This window comes from Pezoporus flaviventris, unplaced genomic scaffold, assembly GCF_033815535.1.
Source record: "Pezoporus flaviventris isolate CSIRO_AGI_PZ_B2104156 unplaced genomic scaffold, CSIRO_AGI_Pfla_v1 ptg000036l, whole genome shotgun sequence".
In the NCBI taxonomy this organism is placed as follows: Eukaryota; Metazoa; Chordata; class Aves; order Psittaciformes; family Psittacidae; genus Pezoporus; species Pezoporus flaviventris.
In genome coordinates this window covers 32,405,563-32,431,967 of record NW_026892584.1, presented here as the reverse complement: position 1 = coordinate 32,431,967, position 26,405 = coordinate 32,405,563, and the positions used below count along the sequence as shown (strand labels likewise).

Sequence of the window (26,405 nt, the reverse complement as noted above, 5' to 3'; positions counted from 1 at the left end):
ACTGGAGAGACTAAAGTCTGAGCAGGAACTGACCAAAACTGTTAGAATTGTTATTATCTGATGTATTCAAAATCTGAAGACACAATAGATGAAATATAAAAAAGTACATGTATTCTTAACATGTTCTGATAGAGTTTTGGTTGTAATTTTAAAACAAGTTACACTGTGCAATAACCAGCTACAGTTCTTGGGAGATTTTTTACAATTATGTCAATATTTCATTTATATGGATGATTACCGTGGCTGAATTCTCAGAAATATATGTTTCTCATGAATCTTTTAATTTATTGTGTGCCCTTTCTTAAAGGTTTACAAAGAAGATCTACCTCAACTTAAAGAGCAATGCAAAGAAAAAAGAAAAAGTGCAGCTTCTAAGAGACGAGAGCGAGCTCCGGGGAACAGTATAAGATTGCATTTTGTTCATGGGTATGAAAACTAGGATTCTTTAAAATACGCAAGCAGACTGTGTTTTGTAGGTTGGTGATCATTTAAGAATCTGATGAAAGACTTTTAAGTCAGTTGCATTGTGATTTATGTAAAAATAAATTTTCACTAATTTAATAGAAACCTTTGATGCCAAAGTAGACTAATTTTAAGTGTGAATTCTGAATTGAATTTGCACTGAAACTTTAGCTGATACTTATTATTTAAATAGAGGTGACTATAGTATTTGGCTATTACATAATTTTCAGCATTTGGAAAGTAATAGTTCTCTTTGGTGTATTATTTTGGAAGCCTGGTGTAGTTGAAGATGGCTGGGTTCTGTACTAAATGTTGTTTCTATTGCTATTTTATTAAAAAAAAAAACCAAAAAACAAAACCAAACCAAAATCTGTTTGTACCTAATCTGAAACAATTCACACATTTCTGTGGTAGTTTAGTAATTAAGTTTAATTCTTACCAGGTCCTACAAGTGTGTTAAAATTCAGTTTCATTCTCTTTTTAGGGCTGATTTAAGTACCAAAATGACTTGCAGATGCGTCCTTTAAGTTCTATGATTTCATCTTTAGGGTTGGTAGTCTCCCATAACTCTTTGTAAGTGAAGACTTTCTCATCAGAACAAAGATATGGTGTCTTAAAGCAAAATGGCAGTAGATGTTACTAAATTAGAATAATGAAATAATGGAATATAAATTCCCTTGATACAAAACATACTCAAAGCCTTGATTAAATTAAGGCACTGGAAATCGGGTAATACTGTTTTCCTCTCAAGAAGGTGCCTCTTTGCAGGAATACAACTTCTTGTTAGGGATAAGTAAATGCACAGATAAGTTACTGGTACTGTCTTTCTTTATGATGATACTTAATTTTAGAAGGGCTCCATATGGAATGCTTAATAAATTAATTGGCTAAGGATAGTCAATTTTTCATCTCGGCAGTTTTGTCTGTAAAGGACATGGAGTCTGAGGAATAGCTTTGGAAATAATGACAACTCGGAAGCTTGTTACAGAGTTGGGGTCTATTTCTATTTTGATGCTCCAGAATTCTCAGTTGAAGATTTTTATATTGGTGTAGAAAATGCATTAAGGTGGGTAGCTCTATATAGTCTTTAAAATTTGGTCTAGGAATCGAACCAAATGATCCTGAAGAGGATGTAGCAGAAGCAAGGGCCCTGGATCTTTGGGATTATTGTTATTTCCTTCACAACAGAAGTGAAGCTTGACCAGAATATCCAGGAATGACCAGAAGTAGAATGTCCAGTTGAGTTCTGTCTGGTTACCCAATGGGCATCAAGGAAACTAATGAAGAATCCATGCTGAACAACAGATTTTTCTCAATGTCCAGGCTGTTAACTTTAAAGTGACCCACATCCAAGTGAGTAATAGGCATATTCTCTAATTCAGGAAGTCTGCTTTGCTTCATCTTTCTTTAGCTGCAATGGAAATGTCTTGGATGTTCCTTGAAAGTGTGCAAAGTGGTGCTTTTTTGAACTAGGGGTATAGGAAGCTCTTTTTCCTTTGTTTTTGGGCATGTTGGTTATGTTTTGATTTTATCGACTGCCTTGAAATATGAACTTTTAAAAATCTCTTCATATCCTGTAAGAAATCATTTAAACCTCTGCTTACTTCCCATTCTGGGAAGGGATAGAAATAATAATTCTGAGTATGTGAGCCAGCCACTGACTAATACAGATGAGACAGCAACTTCTATTAACAGTTTAATCTCTAAGTGCATCTTTCTCTAAGAGGTCTGATGCAGTCATCATCAGAAGGGTTATTAAAGTGGTGTACTAGTTTGGCCTCTTTTTGACTATGCCTATATTTTCTTTCTGCCATGTCTTTGACAGTGCTGGTGGTTCAGAAACATAAAAAGGATACTACTTTTGAGAGATATTCAGAGGAACCCCTTTCTCAGACTCAATGCTTACGAAAGTTTCTGCTGGCAGGGAATAAGGATGCAAATATACTATTATATTCATAGAAGTATATAATAAGAATAGTAGTCCTGTATTCTTTCAAAGCTATGAAGCTATTCTGCTGATCTCACAAGAATGATTTTTAATTATTCGCAGGTTTTAAACAAAATTTAGTTTGAATTTCAGGATATTCATTGAACTGACCTTACCAAATAAGATGAAATTTGGTTATTTTTTCAAGGTGACATGGGATTTCTCATGCCCTTAAATGAGAGTCTTTACAACATCTTGCATGGATTCCTACCCAAGGGTTAAAATATATACAAACAGCATCTGAGGGGAGTAAGCTATGAGTGGGGCCTGTTGAGAAAAAACACAATTGTCATGCAAAAATATTTTAAAAGAAAATAATCTCTGCCTTTGTGCTAAAGACTGTGACCTCAACTATGTTTATTTGACATTTGGTTCTTCTGGAGATTTTTGGGGCGAGATTGCACTCCATTTATAAGTTTTCTACATATGCTTTGAAGAGTAACATGCAAATTTTGAAGCCCTTACAGAATCAAACTATAGACATTGAGGCTTTACCCAGAGTGGACTGTACTTGTGAAGTTGCCCCTTAGATGGCTTTAGATGCATAATTTGCAACTGTGAGTAGGATCCAGCTTCAAGTTGAAGAACCTACACTTCTGTGCCTGAAAGCAGGTGGTTTTATGTGTCTGTCTAAACTTATGTTGCAGTCTATGGAGATCCAGTCAGTGGTCAGCAAAGCATGAGGAGTGATTTGGCTCAACTAAAGTAGAATGCTGACTCTTTCATCAGCTGAGTAGCCCTGCAGGTTCCATGGACTGTATTGTAACTATATGTAATACTGTTGATTAAAATATAGGTGTTAATATATCTAATGCACATGCGAACACCTGCATTTACATGTCTTAATCTCAAACTGAATCCAGTCCCTCCTTTTCTTGCCATTACCTAGGTCATGTATTTTTTCCTACTAGCATTAGGAGGCTTTTTGTCTGAAAGTTACTGTCCTATTTACTTGAACTGGAGCAGGACTGATGGTTTCATTACCTGTTGCTGAAGACCACTTCACAATGTCTTATTATAATTGTAAATAGCTGATTGTACACCTTTCTTAATAATGGAAGAAATGAACTAAAATCTCTACTTCTTATCATAAAAAGTATAGTCATGAGTAGTAATGAGTATTTTCCTGCTTCCTTGATAGATTTTGGAGGTTTTGAGTAGCACAGTGATATATGGCATTAACATACTCAGTTCCACTATGCGTAGCTTAGGGTATATAGGCAACTGTTAGAACAAGAACTGGGAAAAGTCTGAATTTTTGGGTTACAGGTAGAAAGATCTGAGACCCTTTTTCTGTCCTAATGCTTTTTACTTTTATAGGCGACTTCTAAGCTTGTATGAAATTGCTCAATGTCCAGTATTTTTAAAGTATTATTTCTTTCACCATACATTTTTGGTGGCTGTTTTTCAAGATATTCTCATTCAGGGTGTATATTCAGCTGCTTTAAAAAAAAAAATAAAAATTATTACTCTGCATTTGCAAAGGGAATCCAGTGTTTTTAACAGAGCACAGTCCAGAGTGAAGTACAGGAAAATGATGCCTAAGCAGCAACAGGTCCAAATATCTTCTTTGGCACTGTGCCCTCCCCCTCACTGAATGTTGTCATGTCCTTTAACTGCTGATGTTGCATACTGTGATAGGTTATTTTGGTTTTCTTTCTTCACAGCTACTGTAGGTCATTCTGTATTATGTCTCTTCAGAAACTAGTGGCTGGACATCAAAGAAGGTTGAGCCAGGCAGGGCAAGCAGGCAGCACTTTTGGTCAGGCAGAAATCAGCTTCAAAACACCCAGACATGCTGCTGCTAGAGAAAGTTGTTAGGGAAGGATATGGGTGGAGGGAGAGCGAAGTATGATTGAAGAGTCTGCACTTGTATTGTGACTCTAAATTGTTAGTCACTTTTAAGAAGAGCAGGAAGCAAACATATAGCTGAGTATCAGACCTAACGGAGAGAGAAATTTTTTTAGAGACCTTGAAGGGACGGTAACTCAGGAAACACTTGAAAAGTTGCTGGACTGGTGCCAAACCTGATGTTAAGAGCCCGAGGGTGAGTACCAATGTAAACAGTGGGCTGGAGTGAGGTGTATTTAAAAGCTGTTATTTCTGTGCTATCACACTTTTTGCTGGTTTAAAAAGTTCATTAAACCATTTCAACTTGCTTGTTTATGATCTAATGAGATCCGGCTTTCGACTTTATAGTATTGGAGGCAATATGAAGCTGGGAGTGCTTGGTACACCACATGGCTGTGCTGCATTGAGAGGGACCTGAACAGGCTAGAGAACTATGCAGGGAGAAATCTTATGAACTTCAAAAAGGGGAAATGCAACATTCTGAATTTGGGAAGGAATGGACCTGGACTATCTGCTTTGTGAGGCGATTTTAGCAGTTTTTCTCTAATAACATATGAGCTAAGTACCATTGAGAGTAGTGTAGGTGAGCAGACAGAAGGACAGGCTGTTCAAACCTGCTCTAGGTTTTCCAGTAATCACCTGCTGTGATATTTAGCAGTAATGCAAAGATCTTGTGTTTGTATTGGTCTAGTATTGGTGCACTGTTTACACAAAGAAAGCTGTATATAATTTTATGAAAAATTTTCTACCTGGTCTACATAATTTCTGTGTCATTTAAACCTTTTACATGTCTCATGCAGTAATTGTCTTAATGCTATCCCATTAATTTTGTGTATGATTACTTACTGGTATGTGTGCAAATGCATCTTCGTCTTGTGTGATAAAGACCTGCAGTGTTGCAAAAAGATCTGACATTCGTTTTCTTCTTTGAAATGATGCAATTTGTTCTGGTGAAACATGCTTTCAATTAAGCAAACCAATTCATATCATGAAAAGTATAGCAGACGTTTGGGGTTTCTGTCAGTTTGCAGTTGCCAGTACTGAAAGTTCAGTTATTTTGTTTGCCAAGAATGACTGACTTATGACTGACTTACTGTGGTCAGGGATTTTTTTCAGGTAGTTCAGTTAGAAGCTGGGTTCAGAAATACTTGGGTAAAGCCTTATGATTCCTAAATAAAGATAACTTATGGCCATTTCAAACACATTCATTTGTCATTCCCATCTTGTAAATGTAACTGTATATTTAGAAATGGAACCAGATTTTGCCTGCATCTTTGTAAAATAATTCAGAAATTTTAGTGAAGATCTGTAAGAACAGAAGAAGAAACAGAAAGAGGTTAGCTGGGGAATTAATAGCATAGGAACAGGATGTGTCAGGAGTATACGGAATACTGTTCATATCAGAGGAAAGGAAGGAATGGATTTAAGTTACACATTTTTAAATGTTATCTACATTGACTGCCAAGGATCACATTGTTAAAAACACGAGTTTACAACTTGGTTGTTTAATGATTTTAGGTTTCTGACCCTCTGAAATTAATTCTGAAAGTAGGACCCTAGCCTTTTTGAAAATGCTACTACCATTGTTTCTTATGGGTTACTGAATTGTAATCATGCCTAAGAAGAAATGTATATATTGTGATAGTGCATGCAGACCTCAGTAGGGAATTGTCCTACTCATGCACTTGCTGTGTCAGTACAGAAAGGATACAGGATTTTCCTTCAAAACAAACTGATCTGGTAGAAAATTTATGTATTTATTTTGTATTAGTAAGTTTCCAGAAACTTTCAGTTTTATGAAATTTGGGTTGTCCACATTCTTACGGAAACTTTTTGCTGCCTGTTGTTCAAACAGTAAGAGATAGAAAATGTCCAAAGTACTAGTTTGGCTGTTTTGTTTGATTACATATTGCATTCCCAAATTCTCCGTGATGTCTGAAAAAGTGACTCGCTATTACTTTCTCTTCTAAAGCAGTTGTGGAGAGTTACTATTAAATAGCAGACACTTTCAAACTAATGCTAGTAGTACTGATGTCTGAATAGTAAGTGAAATTGATAAATTGGTGCTCCTTTAGGAAAATATGTTAATAATGTTGAAACACCAAAACAGCAATTGTTAAGTGATTGCATTTTCACATGCAAAATGCATTTTGCATTATTTTATCTCAAAGTTTCAGTGTGTATCGTTATGTCCTTGAAAAACAAACTTTTTTTCTTTAGTTACAGAGGTTACGACTGCCGAAGCAATTTATTTTACACTCAGACGGGCGAAATTGTATACCATGTTGCAGCAGTGGGAGTGGTGTACAATCGACAGCAGAACACACAGCGCTTTTATCTAGGTCATGATGATGACATTCTTTGCCTTGCTATTCATCCCTTAAAGGACTATGTGGCAACAGGCCAGGTAGGATGCAAGTTTATCTACAGTAAGAATCTGAAGTTGTTATTATTGAATTTAGAAAAGCCTATTTTGAAGGAAGAAAGTCAAGTGTACATTTATTAAGGTGAAGGACTGCATTTAAGTTGCAGATCTCTAACATGATTCCATCTGCTACATAAGGTGTTTTTTTCCCAGTTCTTCATATTAATTCTGATAAGAGCCTTTACTGGATAGGTTTTTGTGAATATCTGGGTTTTTTTTAACATCTTTTTTATTTAAGAATGGATTCATTTTTTATTTTTTTTCATTACATTGCTGCTTCATGATAACAGTGGAGGAAATGTGCAATAAAAATATAATTTTTTTAGTATCTTAGTTATGAAGTTAGTTATATATGCATTTGTATACTATTACATAACATGAAGTTAGCTGTTGTTACTACATTCTGGCATTTCAGTTTCATGTGTTCTGGTTTCAGTTATCACTTATAGCCAAACCATTTACTGTTTGTACATGCAAATCAGGTGTGTATGTTGCTGAAATATTTATAAGAAGTTCATTTTATCTTTCACAAGACAGTAATTTTAGGTATATGCTTTTCATTCATGTGTTCAGGCAAATACCTCTTCCCCTAAAAGCTTATACACCAGGATGTGAAGGCTTGATTTGATGTTTCAGGGTTTTTAAGTTATTATTGCTGCTGTTGTTATATAAATTGGATAATATGTGAATTGAAGTCTTTAATAGGATTAAACTTTTGCTTATAATGCCCTTAATTTGTGTAAAAATATTTATGATTAACATAAATTTGCAGGTCAGTCTAGAGATTAAAGACCTAAATGTGAGAATTTATTCTGTTTAATTTTGGAGTGGTAAAAACTAAAACTAGACATATGCCTGAATTTGCTGTGTTTCAGAACACCTTATGCAATCAACAGGAAGATATACTCTGTTACATACTGGCTTATATAGGCACATTATATACTGTTGTTTACTACATTACCTGCAGAAATTAGTTGATGCAATAATCAAATTTCCCATGGAACACTGGTTCAGATTTTCCTGCTGGTGGATATTACAAAGAGCTTTGCAAACATCGCATGTTATGTTTGTGGCAAAACCAGAAACAGATCCTTTTTTCTTGAGTCCTGCCTCTGGTCTTAAACACAGGAAAGTGTTCTGGTTTTGCAGTCCTTTTTGTGTACTGAGGTGCAAAATCTTTGGAATAGCAAATAATCTTGTAAATATTGACTAATAATGCTTGTATATAGTTGAAAAGAATAAGCTATGTTGCTTTTCTTACCATGTTCTAGTCACCTGCATTGGTGCCATTTTTGTGGATATTACTCCATAGGTATTGATGCTTTAAAAGTTGGCTTGTAGGCACTTGTAATGACAACAGAAAGCAGCAGGAGGTCACCTTGATTTCTCAGAGTAGCTTCCATACTAGCGATAAAAATAGCCTTTTATTTTTAGACAGGGAATGATTGATAGAGAATTGATGGAATAAGTATGCCACAGTGCAATCAATGAAGGGCTGCTTCCCCTTCTCTTCCCCCAAGCGGAGAATGATTTAGTTGTGATTAATGTGTCTGAGTTATTTGGAGGAAAGAAAGAGCCAGCTGGGGAGTGGTATTTGTAAAGCAGGAGAAGGAATAACATACTGCTAGCCAGACAAAAGTAATATAGCAAAATTTTTATCTCTGTAAATTTTTTCAAATACTTTTAAAAGAATTATGCTTTTAAACAACTATGTGAAGTAACAGAGACATGAAAAAAAATTTCTTATAAATGTTTACTTTCAGGTTGGTCGAGATTCCTCAATACACATTTGGGATACAGAAACGATAAAACCACTCTCAGTATTAAAGGGCTATCACCAGTATGGTGTTTGTGCCGTTGATTTTTCAGGTAATAAGTATTTATTTATTTATTTATTTACAATTTTCTTTTTCTATATGAAAGCTAATCAGTTGCAATGAGCAATTGGGAATTCCTTTACATTGAAGATTTTGCATTAAAAGTTTTCTCCAATGATCAATGTCAAATGAGAAAGGCTGTGTTCATTGGTTACAAAAAGCTCCTGTGGAGTCTTGCACATCAGGAAATGCAAGAACAGGTTCTGTGTTATTTAATAGCTGAGTTGATCACTTTGGAATCTCTTTTGGTTGTATGAGGCAGGCGCACAGATCTTGAGTGTTATGTCTGCATTAAAGCTGTGTAAGAAAATTTATCACGTGTCCAGTTTTGAAGAATTTAAATCCTGCAAGCCAATTGGGTAGCACACTGGTAAATTCATAAAGTCCAGTTATGTAAGAGTTCTGAGCAGAAACCCAGCCTTTCTCTCCATCTTATACTAACAAGAGACTGTCAGTTACATCTTTTGAGATTTTTACACCCCATACACTGAATTCCTGTACCAGTGTTAAATTTCCTCTTTTCCACTGATTTCTGTTCACTCTTTAATGGCTTGGACTTACTAGATAGGATCTCTAACCTCACACTGAAAACATGTGATCCCAAAGATGAGTAGTTCAGGGTCTTTGATGCTTCTTACCTTTGGTTCTTTTCAAGATGTGAATCTGATTTCCCAAATTTTGTCATGGATGTATAGCAATTTCAAAGATTGATACATGTCAGAAGTTGTTTATCATGAGAGAGCACAAATAACTTCTTTCTTGGATGTTAATGTGGGGTACATGTCAGAGCTTCTCAAAGACTTCACACTGTTACTAAGTTCAAGGATGTTTCATAAACTTCGTGGCGCTGCTTTAATGCTTTCTTGTTTAAAAATGAACACGGATTTTCAGACTGAGCAGAAAATTCTCATAGTACAACCTTTGATTAAAGTTTTTGTGCAGCTATGTCAGCAACCACCTGAACAAAAGATTTGATAAAAACACAGAGGATCTAAGCACAATTTTTAGACAGGGTGACTTAAAGTCCTAAGCTCCATCCAACTGACCACTCAAGTTTAAAAGCAGACAGAAGTTCCTTTAAGCACATGTCCCATGGTTATTTACCTGTTCATACATTCTTCTTATAATACTTATGAAGTTATAATATTCTTTATTATGGTTCCTTATTATTACAGCATAGTTATGTATCTACTCTCTTAATCATAAATTTATCTTTCTAGCGGATGGGAAACGATTGGCTTCTGTTGGAATAGATGACAATCACACTATTGTACTCTGGGATTGGAAGAAAGGAGAAAAGCTTTCAGCAGTAAGGTAGGAATGTAACTCCATTTTAAAATTTGTACCTAGATTTACCCTCAAATGACAGTAAGGAAAATATATTAATGGAAGAATAATAGTTCTCTAATAAATTAGCAGTTTCTGTCACTTCAGTGACAGAGCACAGCTTTAAGCATATTCAGCACAGATTTAAAACTGTCTTTGGAAGAAGAAACTTGACTCCCAGAGAGTCAACAAAAAATATTTCAGTGACAGCTCAACTGGTGAAGAAAGCAGGCATTGAAGGCAAAGTTTTGTTTACTTTTGTTTGAGTTCTGAAATAATTTCATTAAAACTCACTCCATACACTTTTGTTGGCCTCTCAGAGATAGTAATGTTTGCTCTGCTTTTCAGACTCTTTTTCATCAGAGGTCCTGTCTGTCTTGAGATAGTAGTCTGTGGTGTTTTTTTCTCAGGTGTCTTTTCTTCAGTATTCTTTCATTTTCTTTTCTGAGTCCTGAGCAGCCTGATCTGACTTTGAAGTTAGCTTTGCTTTGAATGGGAAGTTGGATTAAATAACCTCCAAAGGTTAAATAATTTGGAAGGGTTTTTTTGCCTCTGCACAGACTATTTAATGTAATTTTAAGAAATGTAGTTGTAATGTACAAGATAAAAATCTTATTTCTGATGTTAACTAAGGTTTTTGAAACCTTTGTCTTTGCTGTTTCTAAGGATCTGTTGCTTTAAATACAGCAGTAATGTGTGCGGGTATTTCCCCACTCTGTCTGGATTCAGTATGTATACGCTAAATATAGTTCTAGGCAGATTTGAAAAGGATTTATTTTTTGTTAGAAGCCCAGGTAGCTTGGGTTCTCTGAAGATGCTGATTTGGGCCTTTCAGTTGCCTCCTTTCCTAGTGATTTTTTACTTTATTTTTTTTCTTGAATCCCCCTACTCTCTGAACACATCTATCTCACTTAATTCCTTTTTTTTAATCAAAATTTAACCAGTTTATACTGGATTTAGTTTTTTGAGTGTTTTTCTTCCTACCTGCTCAGAAGAATTGAATAGAATTTTTGAGAGCAGCATATACACATTGAAGATTAAACTGTGAGTTTGGTAAGAAACTGTTTCATTCTTCTTATTACTAGTTCATTTAGAGGTCTGGAAATGACAGAGGTAAAAGATTATTGCTACTCTTGAACAGGGAGCAAAAATTAGGGATTAGAGGCTCTTCTGCATTTTATAGACAAAAAATCCCGACTAGTAAGCATTTCTTACTTTGCACAGATAACAAACACATTTGAAAGCTGAGGATGTGTTTTTTTGGTGGCTTTTGTTTGTTTGTTTTAGGGTTTGTTTTCTTTTTGGGGGGGGGTGGTGTCCACACTATAGGACTGAACAAGGAGTTGATTTTACAGAAACATAGTAAGAAATCTAAAACACACAACAGGTTTTAGTGTTTCTAGAAACAACTGAAATTTCCATTTAAAATTGATACAGCAGCGTACGTTTTATACTAACAAGAAAAATGGAAAAAAAAAGGTGAATGAGAATGGCAGTTTGTTTTCACTATGAAAGGCTTTTAAATAAGATTTGCAACTTTATATCTTTAAGCTTCATTATGAGCTGTCAGAGGTTGAAATGCTATATACCTAAACTTAGTGCAAATGTGTATTCTTTTGTGAAGAAAATGCCACCTGGTGGATTTCTGAAGTGACATAGTTAGTATCTTCGAAAAGTCAAGGGTAATGAAGATAGAGCAGGACTCAGTATGTGAATTCTCTGGCTTTCTTCTCATAATAAATTATTGTTAATGATTTGGAAGTAAATGTTAGCAAGATAGAGAAGGTATACATTATGGGACAAGAAAACCCAAATTACACCCCAAACCAAAACCTATTTAAGAATATTTTGCTTTGCATTTCAGGGGAAGTAAAGATAAAATTTTTGTTGTTAAGATTAACCCATATATGCCTGATAAATTGACTACTGTTGGAATTAAACACATGAAATTCTGGCGTAGAGCAGGTAAGGAAAACTTTCAGAATTAAGCATTTTCTATTACTTCAAGTATGAACATTGAATCTCTTATAGTATGTTTTGTGTATTAAAGGCAAATGTTTTCTCCTTGTATTTCTCTGTTAGCTTTGGCCTAGTAGAAATTCATATTAATTGGCATTATGGCAGTAATGGGAATTCTTTTTAAGGTCAATTTGCCATGGATCTAGAACTATGCAAGTAGAGAGGACCCTGAATTTACTACTTTGTTTCTTTTTATCTAATAATAATGTAGCATATCTGATACTGTTACATAGCTGCTCTAAAGTCGTAGAATAATTTGGAAGAAGGACCTTTAAAAGAGGTATATTGTAGAGAGGCACAAATATAAGTTAAATTTAAAGTTATAAAAATCCACATACAAGAATTCAGACAAAGTACTTGAAGAGGATACATGTGGCAATTGAGGCCTGTTTGTTTAGAATCCTTTGTTGAAGTCAAAAATTAAAAGCCAAAGAAAAGCAGCTTGCTTTATCTGCTCAAAAATTTTTGAAGAGTGAAAAATACATTCCCTGATATTACTGTGAACTTCATTGTTTCAAACCTCAAAAAGTATATGAAGACATACGTGCTATGGAAGACTAGCTTATCTGCTCAGAATGTTACAATTATTTATGCACATAATTCACATGAGCCTGTGATAAAGATTAATTGTGGTAAGAAAACTCTGACTGGAAAAAAAGACCCTAGTTTTCTCAGTTCTGGTTCCGACAGAAATTAATCAAGATTGCCTGAGATCAAGCTGTTGAAGTCTATATAAATAATTAATTGTAACTATTGTTCTTGCTATCTATAGAAAGAACAAAGTGTGTCAGAATATTTAATGAATAAATTACTATAACTTCTGTAGAAAGAAATCTTAACTACGGTAAAAGCCTAGAGATGGTGATTTTAAATCAAATGAATTTTTTTAAAATGCCTCTTTCCTCTTTGGCATTGCTCAATCAGCAGGAATCAAATTTATCTAATGCTACAGCTTGTCTGTAATTGCAATGGCACACTGGCAAGGCAGTTGCCTTGAAGCACACTTAGCAGTGTTTATGTGAGGAATAGAGTATCAGTGCACCTTAATAAATGCCAAGTCTCTGAAGTCTGCACTAGAGCAGGTGCATTTGATGTGAAAAGTGACACCAAAGTATATGGTTTAGACTAAATTTTCATCAGAGCCAAGTGGTGGCAGAGGGGTTCGAAGACATTGCCTCTGTAATTATGAGAACAGTACGAAGTGTCATTTCCTGAGGGGCTTCTGTGTTACAACAGATGAAGTTTCTCTGATGTCTGTGAAAATAAAAATCTGATGTTCTAGCCAGAAGTTACTATGTTTTGTACTTATCAAATGATTTTCAGTACTGTTTTTTAAAATTTGTAAAGCTGTATCATTTCTACTATCCAGAGGTCAGTACAGCAAACCTCTAAAATAAAATTTCTCACTGAAAAGTTATCGTGAAAAGGGTGGGATATCAAGATTTAAACTTTTTTTTCCCCAAGTTAATTTCATTAGGAATTTCTGTGAACTGTGTGGGTGATATTAATGTTTTTGTTTAGATGAGAGTTTATAAATGAGCTTTCTCTTTGTATGTCTATATGTAGGTATATGCACATGTTCAGATCCAGGTTCAAGTAGTAAGTTAAAAATAATGCTCTTTTTTCTTGAAAGATGACAGTGCAAAAACTTTATTTTCTGAGAACTTGGGCTTAATTTTTTGGGGAGCAGGGGTGACCCAGGGGAAGAGGACTTGTTGCTTTGGGCAAGGTTGGAAAAGCCTTTGGAAAATAGTTCCAAGCAGACATCTGATATCTTGTTTTTGGTTTGAACCAGGTGGAGGACTAATTGGGAGAAAGGGCTGCATAGGTACATTGGGAAGAACTGATACAATGATGTGCGCAGTGTATGGCTGGACTGAAGAGATGGCATTCTCTGGAACTTCCACGGGGGATGTGTGTATTTGGAGAGATGTGTTTCTCATAAAAACTGTCAAAGCACATGATGGTCCTGTGTTCAGCATGCACGCATTAGAAAAAGTAAATAAACTGCTCGTTGTTTTTTGATGTCTGGACCAAAAAAAAGTCTATGATGTTACACCTTTCCCAGACTCAGGAATCCGTGGCTGTATTTCCATTACAGAAAAGTCTTGTGAGGCCCACATTCAAAACAGTATTTGGCATGTCTCAAACCCTTGTGATTAAGTGACATTTTATTCGGTAATTTTCGTGACCTCTTGCTAAAGAAAAAATATTGACTTATGAAAAGTAAAAGTACTTTTTGATTTAAGCATCTGTAAGTTTAATGGAATATGTGAGCTTACAAGAGACAGGGAAGATCATATTCTTACTATTTTAATGGTGTAATTCTGTTCTACTAGTAGCAGCATTCAATCTGCAAATCACTCTCTCCTGATCCTCAACATCTTTTGACTCAGGAAAGCCTTTAAGCATGTGCCCAAATGTGAATGGGTGTTCCAGTTAGATTACTTGTATGTTTGAAGTTATGTATATGTTTGTATCTTCCTAGGTTAGACTAAGTTACTTTACCTTCTAATATTTGAGTTTCAGTATAGCAGCTTTGTCTAAAGCGTATGTTATTCATTGCCAGAACTATGTGCTCCAAAGGAAAATACTAATGATTTCAGTATGAGGTATACATGTTGCTTCATTAAATAGCTGTAAATAAATTTCAAGACAAACTGGCACAAATATGCATATATTTGAACAATTCAAGCACTAATCAAATTTTTGTGAGTGGCACTAAGTTTGGCTTGGAGCAATGAGGTGAAATGGCAAAGGGATTTTGAAGCTTTTTGGTTAGAAGCTTATTAGTTAGACCTTCCAAAGCCAGCCTATGTACCTGGACTGTACAGAGCTGTGCTGCTTTTGTCAGAAGAATTGAATCGTTTTGTTGCCCCAATCGTTTCTAACATCTGTAGTTCTGTGCATTTCAGTGTTGTATATAATTCATTTTCAGTATTGCAGAAATCATTGAAAAACTAAGGAAAGATAATGATTGATTGTATCTTGTGAGGTTTATTTATTTTTAATGATTATTATTTTATTTCCCCTAACCTCAGGGATTTGTTACTGGAGGAAAGGATGGGGTAGTAGCTCTCTGGGATGATACCTTTGAACGTTGTCTCAAAACCTATGCCATCAAAAGGGCTGCTTTGGCCCCTGGGTCTAAAGGTAACAGAGACTTTATTCTATTTAAAATACTTTTTTAGAAAACTTTGTGGAATTGAAACTGTGGAGTTGCTTTCACCAGTAGGAAGAAATCTACATTTGACATAATGAATACTAAAAATTATTTTTTTAAAAGCTTGATTGATTCTAAATAAGTCAGTTTTCTGTTGGGAGGGAAATGGTATGTTACCGTGTCTTTGCGTGGGTGCAGATCATAATATTTACCTTATTATTTGATTAGTTGATCTTACCCCACCCAGGTGGTTCATTTTTAAGTAGCAACCAGAGCGCCTATTATTTTTCTAATTGTGAATCATCTTGTCTGATCTTTCTTGTTTTGGAGGAGGAATGGAAAGGAGAATTGTGGTCAGTTTTGTAAGGTCTTAGTACATCTCTGTCTTAGTTTTCTGTAAATGCATATTTCTTTTGAAATTATTTAATAATTTAATATTTATTAAATTAAATATTTAATATTTAATAATGATTTCTGTTTCTACCATTTATTCTTGATCTTGGTGCTAGCTTACAGTTTTCCCTATGTAACATTCAGGATAGCCTTCTCCCCCCCCCCTCCCCAGTTTATGTTTTACGTTGGCTATTTTCCAATATGTGTGGTTTGATTTTTCAAAAATCATCAATGGAAACACCCATTAACTAAAACATTCTACTACAGAGTATCTCATTCTCATATCTGTAAAATAAAAATCTAGATCAGAAGGTACCATAAACGCCAGCGGTATAGTAGTACAGTTGATAAGTTCACATACACAATTTTTCACAAAGGCTGCCAGTGAGTGAGGCTGAATAAACGTTGGAGATACTCAGTTGAGAAGAAAAATTAGTGTCAGTTGGGTAACTGCTAAATACTCCCAAATGAATCCAACATTTAAGTTCTTCCATGCAGGAATGATTTTACTTATTTAATACTGAGTATCTTCTTCTACAATGAGAATGTAATGTGTGAAAAATCCACTTTAAGGGATGCTTGAAAGTCTTCTGTCTTCTAACATTCTAATGTTCTAGGTCTTCTCTTAGAAGATAATCCTTCTATACGTGCCATATCTTTAGGACATGGTCATATTTTAGTGGGCACAAAGAATGGTGAAATATTAGAGGTGGATAAAAGTGGACCAATAACTCTGCTGGTTCAGGTACGTGTTGAATTTCAGTCAATACTCCATACCACAAACACCGTTTTCTTTTTCAAGCAAAGACTGTTGTGAAATAGTAAGCATTTAAATTACTAGTGAAGTTAGCAAGTTACTATCACTTTATAGATTTTTTTTTTTTTTTTTTTTTAATGCTAGGCTAAAACATTATGACTCTTTAATGAGCAAAATACATCACAGAATTTCATGTACTGATTTGTTCAACAAGTTCATCCTTCCAAACAGACAGAGATCATATTTCTGTTAAAACAAGTTGTATGAAACAGTGGATCCTTCACCAAAATCCTTGCTAGATTTTTTTCTTAGTACTTATTACTCTTTTTATTTTAAAAAGCTGTCTCTTTGAGGCCGATTTTTAGATTTTCTCTGTAATTATGTAAAAAACATTTTCATTTTCTTTGCCATACCAAACAGACCGTGTTTCTTAAGCCTGACTACAAAACAGATTTTTTTACATCGTATTGTGTGATTTTCTTGCACACTTAGATAAAAATCTGTGGATCTTTAATTCACACTTCTGAGCGTCCAATACACTATATAAAGAACTAGATTTTTTTTTTTTTTTAAAGAAAAGATTAGAACAAAGGTAAAGAAAACACTGGATTATAGAATTATAGAATAGTTCGGGTGGGAAGTGACCTTTAAAGGTCATCTTGTCCAATCTCCCCTGCACTTAGCAGTGGACATCTTCAACTAGATCAGGTTGCTCAGAGCCCCGTCCAACCTGACCATGAATGTTCCAGGGATGGGGCATCCACCACCTCTCTGGGCAAACTGTGTCAGTGTTTCACTGCCCTCATAGTATAAAATTTCTGCCTTATATCTAGTCTGAATCTATTCTTTTCTAATTTAAACCCATCACCCCTTGTCCTGTTGCAACAGAGCCTCTTAGAATTCAGTCCCCATCTTATTTATAGGCTCGTTTATATACTGAAAGGCTGTAATAAAGTCTCCCCAGAGCCTTCTTCTCTCCAGGCTGAACAACTTTAACTCTTTCAGCCTTTATTCATGGGGGAGGTACTCCAGCCCTCTGATCATTTTTGTGGCCCTCCTCTGGACCTTCTCCAACAGGTCCATATCTTTCCTGTACTGAGGACTCCAGAACTAAACAGTACCCCATGTTGGGTCTCATGAAAGCAGAGTAGAGGGGCAGAATCACATCCCATTACCTGTTGGCCATGCTCCTTTTAATGCAGCCCAGGATACAGTTGACTTTTTGGGCTGCAAATGCACACTGCTGGCTCATGTCCAGCTTTTCATCCACCAATACCCCCAAGTCCCCCTCCGCAGGGTGCTCTCGCTCCCTTCATCCCCCAGCTCTACTGATGCTGGGGGTTGCCCTGACCCAGGTGCAGGACCCTGCACTTGGCCTTGTAGAACCTCATGCAGTTTGTGTGGGCCCACTTCTGAGCTTGTCTTGGTCCCTGTGAATGGCATCCCATCCCTCAGGCATGTCAGCCTTGCTGCAGAGCTTGGTGTCGTCAGCAAACTTGCTAAGAGTGCACTTGATCCCGTTATGTCACTGGCAGAGATGTGGGTGAGAATTATTTCTCAGTAAAAGTTTTCTCTAGTACTAGTTACTGTAATTTGCACTTTAAGTAGCAGGATAATGTTTTTTTTCAGGTGTTCTATGTTTCTATTCAGATACTTCTTTATAATCCTCTAACGATATGCATATTCTTCATGTTCTCTCTTTGTTGGTGCTGGTGGGTTTTTAACTTCCTTAAATTTATTATTTCATATTTCAGTTAAAAATACAAAATCATCTTATTCATTGTATTTTTCAGGGTCACATGGAGGGGGAAGTTTGGGGTCTAGCTACTCATCCTCATTTACCTATTTGTGCCACTGTAAGTGATGACAAAACTTTAAGAATATGGGATTTATCTCCTAGCCATTGTATGTTAGCTGTTCGCAAATTGAAGAAGGGTAAGATACTTAGTATGAAAAATTTAACTGAATTCAGTTGATGTTCACTAGTGTTTATGAATCTATGAAAAGCAAGATTGAATAAATTCCTTTCTCTGCTCAAATTATTTTACTGATGCTATGTTCAAATGTTTTGTAGCCCTTAAGCTAATTAATCTTTAAGAATGATTTCTAATACTGTTAGGATTATTTGCAATTCTGCTCTTTTAAGTGAGAGAATTTACAATGAAAGTTGGGTCAGTTACATAAATCTGTCACAGTTTGTAGTAATGCAACCTTATTTTTTGAACAGTGGAGGACTTCGAATCTAGAAAGTTTTGGAAGAAACCTTTAAAGTAACATTGAATTTCTCTTTGTAAATGTTAGTAAAATCTGGAATGTCAAGGAAAAAGAAAAGTCATAAAATTCTTACTTGTATACTACATCACTAGATTTTATTTTAACAGGTGGGAAACCTGGCCTTAACAAGCTTTTAATGATAACTGCTGTGTTAGACTAAGTTATACAATAGGCATTATCTTTTTGGTGTTCAGGAAAGCATTATGGGAAGCTTAGTTGAAGATGATTTGGGTTGATTAAGGTAAATGTAAGAAGAGCTGTGAGCTGGTACAAGCAGGGATTAAACAAAGTTTCAAATTGGTGAAGTCTGCTCAAGTCTTAAAACTGATATTTCTTAATATTTTTAAAAGTAGTTTTGGCAGAAAAATAAGGACTGCAATGACTTAATTCGCTGATGAGACATTCTGAGATGCTTTGACAATCTTAGAAAGCAGCTGCCTACTGTACAGAAAGAGCTGGATACTTCTGCAGATTGCAGTGATGGAAATACAATATTTGGTAATGAAAAAAGGCAGGACTTGCCAATTGTAAGAAAAATGTCTGTGTAGCTGAGGAGTAACTGAGGAGCAGAAAGCTCAGGATGATCCAGCTGATTGCAGGATGACGATTATATGTGAGTGAGGTATTTTTCCAGCTCATAATGAAGTATTCAGGTTATTTACAAGAGACTAATCAGAATCTTTTTTGGTGTACAGTTCTCATCTGTGTTCAACTGAATGAAATTAAACTGAAAGTCAAGTATAGAGAAAGAGGAGAGAAATAAGGAGAGAAAATTTAAAATACATAGACAGTAGTGATTAATCTGTATTACTAAAGTAGAATATATGTCAATTAGTATGCTAATAAAATGTAATCTAAGAATCTGGGGTTGTTTGTGTATTGAGTTGATAGTAGCTTCTGTGTGCTATCACAGATTTAGAACTTGGAAATTATCTTGACAGCTTCTAAAAAGTTTTATATACTGTAAAAATAGCTTTCCTTTGCTATTGGAAAAATAATTCTAAAAGAGAAATCATGCACTGTAAATGTACCTGAATGCCATTTCTGTATTTCTCATAGGAGGCAGATGTTGCTGCTTTTCTCCTGATGGAAAAGCATTAGCTGTTGGTCTCAATGATGGAAGTTTTTTGATAGTTAATGCAGATACCCTGGAGGATCTAGTCTCTTTCCAGCACAGGAAAGATGTTATTTCAGAGATCCGTTTTTCTCCTGGTAAGTGATTTAAAAGAAGATTTTTATATCAAGGTAGCTTAAGCATGCTTTGTAACTTTAAAAAAAAAAAAAGTAGAGATTTGTATTACTTTTTTACATGTAACAAACAAGCCAACAAGGTTAATAGTAACATTTTGAAAAATACTGGGTTTCAAGGACTGTGTCCCTCATTTAAGGATGAGATTATTGGAATAAGCTTGTTCATAGTAACCTCCTGAATACAACACTCAATTTTAAAACATGAATATCCAGCAGCTTCCTTAGGTAACTAGGGTTCCACTTTGAGCTGCATAAATTTGGCTCTTCACTGCGGTTACTCTTAGCTAATTAGAATGCTTGAAACTGTTGTGTCAGAAAGTTCTGGTGGCATCTTTTTTCTTCTTTCTCGTCCTGCAGTGCTTAGCAGTCTCACTGAGGTTAGGTAAACACTACAGCTCTTATTTAGGAACTTGGATATATGGCCTAAACAAACTAATAATACTGCTTTAGTGAAAGTAGTTTTCTGTAGAAGAAATGTGATGCAAATTACCGATACTGTTTCTCATGCAACATTACTTTCTGGTACCTAAGCTTTACTACTTTCTGAGTGTGATAAATGTTTAAAATTTCATCAAAGATTGTTACTGTTTGAAGATGTAATTATGTAATGGTTGTATATTTCATACTGATTTTGATTATGTGATAATCTGTCTGTCTGTCAAGGACTATGTATAAATGAGCAAGCTCATTTCAAAGAAATCTGAGTTGTATATAGCTCAATTCCAGAATGTACTTGTGTTTAATATACAGAGCACTGCAGTTTTTGAAAATGTCTTGTGTTTGTACTGATGTGTTCTAGGGGCTGGAAAGTACTTGGCTGTGGCATCCTGTGATAACTTTGTAGATATTTACAATGTAATGAGCAGTAAACGAGTAGGAATATGCAAGGGAGCCTCCAGCTATATCACACATATGGACTGGGACATAAGAGGTGAGTAACATTCATTCTGAAAATCTGCTGGGAGATTCATTACATTACAGATTAAATACGGTACATCTGCAGTATGAATTTATGCTATCACTGACAGATTTGTTTATGAACATGCTTACAGCATCTGAATAAACATTAAAAATACGAATCTTACTACTATTTATATAATTAAAAGATGTATTTCAAGGAAAAACTGCCTCTGCAGATTGGTTTGTTTGAGGGTTTGTTTTTTTTTTTCACATCTTCTGTGTTTATTGTCTGACTTCTAGAATAATGCGCTGCGTAATGCAGTTGCATCTGTAGCTCAGGAATGTGCATCCTTGTCAAAAACAGCAGAAAGACTGGGTCTTAATACATGATTAATTTAAACACTAACTTTAGTTCTGTTTCCATACAAAACCAAGGCAGTGCAATTGTGCAATCCGTTAGTTCTGCTGTTATTCCTCTACATAATCACTTTTGAAACAGTCCAATTGAATTTGAAAGAGTGTTAGAAGTTAGCTGCCTCTGAGAATTTTGAAAACAGGAAGAGGACAGAAACATTAATGAGAATTTCCCTCAGAAAAGTATTACTATAAAAGCAAGCAGAAGTCAGCTTCAGCCATTGGCCAGGCAGCTTGCATGCAACCCCAAAAGCTCATGCATACTGGCCAGCCAGTTGACACAAACAAGCTCTGAATTAGACCCAGTACATTTTACATACCATCTGATAGGACAACCATGAACAGGAGAGAAAAGTGATGCATTATGAGAGTTTTCAAGGAGAGGAGGAAGGACGGTGAATTTAAAGGGTCAAAGGATGCAGATCTTCAGAAGCGCATACTTCCAGGTCCTCTGTTTACATATGCAACTTTTTCCAATGGAAACAAATAATTTGTTTAATGTTATTAGCAACAATTTCAAAATAATGTTTTTGTTTGTTTTAATGGAATTTTCTATTTAATGTTAATATACAATACATAATATGTTTTATAGGGAAGCTCTTGCAAGTCAACACTGGTGCTAAAGAGCAGTTGTTTTTTGAAGCTCCTCGTGGGAAAAAACAGACAATTCCGAGTTTGGAGGTGAGGAAATAGACCGCCACCTTAACTTGCTTGCAAATTAGAGTTATGGTACAACTGTCTTGCCACGTAAGAGGGAAGGATGTGTAACAAATGTAACTGGTCTGTTGAAAAAAGCTTCTGGTTTGGCATTTGCTGTCCTTTTTTTTTTTTTTTTTTTAATTTTATATTTTTGGACATTTGGTTGACTTAAACTCTCATAAAAATCTCATTGGACTTCTGTATGCCTCTTTTGGTACCTAAACACCTTTAAAAATCTATTGCAGATGAGTTAGCCCAAACATTGCCCCAGAAGACCTCATGTCTATCTTTACATACAATGCAATACAGTCATATTTATTACAGCCTGATATACATAGGCAAGGGTAGTATATTCTGGCAATAATATTAATTTGCTTTTTCACACATAGAGGATTGTTGTAGGGCAGACAGTGAAAATGGGTAACTTTCCAGTAATTTTTTCTGTGAGATTGAAAGGCAGGGTTGAAAAAGGTAAATTTTTTTATTTTTTTTTTTCTTCATGTAGCTGAAGGGCAGGTAAGAGCAACATTTTTTAAATACTTTTAGGAGGTTTGGAAGTTAAAAGAGGTGAAATTAAGTATTTCAAATGAAATCCCGAATAGACAGGAAATAAATGGTTGCTATGTTTAAATATTATCTTTTAGATGTGATGTATCTTTCAGTGCAAGAAATCCATTTTTCTTGAAAATGGATATGAAAGAAAACTGCTTGGGTAAAAGCATGCTCTGTCTTAAATGGGTTGTTTTTGTAGGTAGAAAAGATTGGCTGGGCGTCATGGACAAGTGTTTTGGGCTCTTGCTGTGAAGGAATCTGGCCCATAATAGGTGAAGTCACAGACGTAACTGCTTCATGCCTCACTAGTGACAGTAAAGTGTTAGCCACAGGAGATGATTTTGGATTTGTGAAACTTTTTCGATACCCTGCTAAAGTAAGTAATTTTCAGCTGTTCATGCAGAAGTTTGGTTAATAAAAATGTCTTTTCAAAACTATAAAAACTCCTCACTCAGAACAAAATAATGCTTTTATAATTTTGTCCTTATGATCAAAGGTGGTATTCAATGTTACTCTGCAATTTGCAATGCATTAACCTTTGAGTTAATAATAACCATTCCAAATCAGACTAAAGAGCCATTTCATGTAGTGTGCTATCACTGACAGTGATAAATGCATAGGAAAACCTGTAAGAATGAGAATAGGACAGGCAGTATTTAATAATATCTTAGGCATTAGTATTCTCGGTGTGGTTTTATCAGCATCTTTTTTAGCCCCTTAGACCCTTGTTTTGAACACAACACTTTTTTCCTCACCTTCGTTTCACTCATAATTTTATAGGCTTTCATTCTGTCCAAACTCAGCCAACTTTCTCTAAGATGAAGAGCTTTAATGTTATTTAATCATGTATCGTAGAAAATCAATTCCAGAAGCACATTATATTTTTATTGCTCTTTTTGGACCTTTCTAGTTTTCCTGTATATTTATCAGCAAATGTTTTCAATTTTTAATATTTTGCCATGCTAGGGATGGTAACAATGCACATGTGTTGACTCAAAATATTCTATGTACATTTTATTCTTAATCTGTTAGACTCTTTTCTCTCTTAGGAAAAATTATGCAGTGTTTATTGCTGGAATTTGTTTACAAACATTCTTGCATGCTTGGTATGGAAATATGGTTATTGTTTCATGAGATTGCTATAGGAGATGAACTTGGCAAGTCATCTAATACATACAAATGCAAAGCAGCTGATGCATTAACTGTAAAGAGATTAAGAACATGCTGCTTGTGCACTGGCAATTCATTTCCATTTTATCTAGTAGACTGGTTAAATTTGATCTGTGCCTTTTCTTCTCCCTTCTTAGGGAAAGTTTGGAAAATTTAAGAGATATGTTGCTCACAGTACCCATGTAACGAATGTCCGCTGGACCTATGATGACAGTTTGTTGGTCACTGTTGGAGGAGCAGACACCTCTTTAATGCTGTGGACTTATGAGATAGAAGGACATCGGGATAGCAGGCAGTGTGACAGTGAAGAATCTGATCTAGATTCTGAAGAAGATGGAGGTCAGTAATAATTTATAAAGGTAGCTGGATCATGCTGTCTCAGGAAGACTTGAGATTGTTTCGATCTTAAGTAGAGAAGATGCTTCAAAGGTTAAGTAAAATTTCCTTTTGAGCAAAGGACTGATAAACTGTTGTGAAGAAAATGATAATAAAGTGACTTACTGCTTTGATTCATAGTGTATAAAAAGACTTTTGACATCTTTTAAAAGGAAAAACATTAAGTGCCGATTACAGGTCACTTAAAAAAAAAATCTTTATAGAATTACAGTTTAGATTTGGGCACTAGTTCTAATGGAATTATGTTGAAATCTGTATAATGCAAGATTGTAGTTATCTTGATGTTGTAGCATCTGTTTCCGTAACATGGAAAAATTTATTCCAAGATCATATCAGTAGTTATAAAGTGGTAATTACATTTTGTAGAATTAACTTTTATTGGTTTTGCCGTACTTAATGTTTGTGGGTTTTTTTTCATGTTATAATTCCAAGGGTTCATGAACCTCCAAATTTGTTCTCTTGGCTCCCAAGTGCTGTTTTTCCTCCTTGTCAATTCCTCAGTCTTCAAGCATTATTCAGCTGTCACTGCTACTCTTTATATAATTCTGCATAATAAATTAACTTCAGTTTTCACTAAAACCTGTTAGATGACTTAAGAGACACTTTGAATATTAGAGGCATATTAAACTTTCATTGGAGAAAAATTTATGCACTTCCTGCTTAAAAATCCTGAAGAGTACATCTGCAAGGTAATTTAATTTCCCACAGGGGGGACTTGGTCAGCTTTAGCTTTCTGAATCAAAAATTGCAATCTTCAGAGTTTTTGTCCAGCTTCTGCCTGTGACCTGTTAGCGCATCTTTGCCCAATAACCTCTCCTAGGCTCTAGTGCCTTACACAGAGCCCTCTTAGGCTGTGTATTCAAAAATACTATAAAAGAAAGAGAAGTGAATCTTTACAAGAAGAGACATCATTGACATATTTTTCACAAAAAATTCTCTTCATCAGGTCCTAGTAATTGCAGTTAGAGTTGAGAGCTATTCTTAAATTGGTATTAGTAATCTCAGAGTTTGTGGGGGGGAAACATGCCAAAAGGATGATCACAATCCTGTTACTATTTTACCTGTTAGCTTTTTTGCCATATTTAGTAAACATCATCTGGATGTGCCTGACTGTCCCTCCTTAAGCATTGTGTAGGAAACCTGTGCAGACCTATAGATTCTATCCTAATGATGAATCCTGAAATTGAGAACAATGTGGTGCTGAGTCCTCCAGAACTTAACAGCAGGTGTCATGTAGTGAGGTCCTTTGTTAGTCACCCTGAGTTAAGGGCAACCAAGCAGAAACTGGGTATCTTTGAGTATCCCTTTAATCTTTGTTAATAATTTTTTCCACAAAAATATTGTAGAGAATTTTTTTCTTACAATGTCTCATTAACAATGTTCATTATTCCCAGCTACTTTCTTTCTGTTGTGTATTTACTAATAATACAGGGTATAATTGTTCCTGTATTACAGTACATTGTTGAAACCTGCACAAATTAACAAATTATGATTATTTTTTTTCTTGGTGTCTTGTTTTGGTACTTTTAACTCTGATTTTGTTAGGTTATGACAGTGATGTGACAAGGGAAAATGAAATTAATTACACCATCAAAGCCTTATCAACAAACATTAGACCAATGTTTGGAATTAAGCCTCACCTGCAACAAAAGGAGCCAACCTTAGATGAAAGGTAATTGCTAAATTACAATTGTAGCCAAGAAAGCAATCTGAAAAGATGATTAACAGTAAAATATAATTATATTGGAATATATATACAACTTAAAAGGTTGTGTATAAAAAGAATTGAAATGCTTCTTTGGTGGAAAATAACTCCACCAAACTTAGGAAGAGCCTTGCCAAAGGACTAGGCTGTATCTTTTTCAGAGAGCACCAAAGACTACAAATGATGTATAGACATTATTATGGTTGGGGAGTTTCTTGAGATAATTGAGTTATTTGCTGATATTTGACAATACTTTTTTTTTGACACTTAATACAAGTGATATCTAGGGAATGGCATTATAGGCATGAATGTGTACAACTTTTATTGAAAAACAGCTCTCAGTTTTCTTATTTTGGCAACAAACTGATTTGACTAATTTAGCTTCAACTGCTCCTTGCATTGTTTCTGTCTCTAGGTAACTTCTACCTTTCTTTGAAAAATTCTTTCCATGGTGGTTCTGCCTTTACTATTAATGAGTCTTGGAAAATGAAGTTGACTGCTTTGCAGTGTTAGTTGCATTGCTTGGTTTGCTATTGTATGCTTTAGAAGAGAAGGGGGTGGGGAGCAGAGTAGAATAAAATCAACGAGTAGAGAAAGGGAAATTATTTATAACCACTAGAATATAACCAGTTGTAGAATGTGCAGCTGAGAACAGGACCTTGAAAGATGTCAGCAAAATAAATGTAGGTAGTGTATGTGAAGGAAAAGGAAAGGGATTCCTAACATGATACTGTGGCAATTGAGGAAGATTAGTATTAAAAAGAGGGTAGTGTGGAAAACTGCA

At 35.2% G+C, this 26,405-nt stretch overlaps 1 protein-coding gene across 5 annotated transcripts in view; it reads left to right on the top strand.

Annotated features, from left to right (window-relative positions):
* The window catches only part of EML5 (EMAP like 5), a 101,545-nt gene that overhangs the window by 43,842 nt on the left and 31,298 nt on the right, over positions 1-26,405 (top strand). For all 5 annotated transcript variants that reach the window (XR_009745168.1, XM_061463785.1, XM_061463784.1 and 2 more), the window contains exons 13-27: positions 308-426; positions 6,521-6,707; positions 8,489-8,594; positions 9,823-9,916; positions 11,793-11,893; positions 13,743-13,945; positions 14,989-15,100; positions 16,121-16,248; positions 18,054-18,195; positions 19,594-19,746; positions 20,585-20,716; positions 21,692-21,780; positions 22,550-22,726; positions 23,658-23,859; positions 25,462-25,588. Coding sequence is in view for 4 of the 5 variants with exons in the window: in XM_061463785.1 (XP_061319769.1) it covers positions 308-426; positions 6,521-6,707; positions 8,489-8,594; positions 9,823-9,916; positions 11,793-11,893; positions 13,743-13,945; positions 14,989-15,100; positions 16,121-16,248; positions 18,054-18,195; positions 19,594-19,746; positions 20,585-20,716; positions 21,692-21,780; positions 22,550-22,726; positions 23,658-23,859; positions 25,462-25,588 (2,072 nt within the window). In the remaining variant the exon portion in view is untranslated. The remainder of the gene's footprint in view (positions 1-307; positions 427-6,520; positions 6,708-8,488; positions 8,595-9,822; positions 9,917-11,792; positions 11,894-13,742; positions 13,946-14,988; positions 15,101-16,120; positions 16,249-18,053; positions 18,196-19,593; positions 19,747-20,584; positions 20,717-21,691; positions 21,781-22,549; positions 22,727-23,657; positions 23,860-25,461; positions 25,589-26,405) is intronic.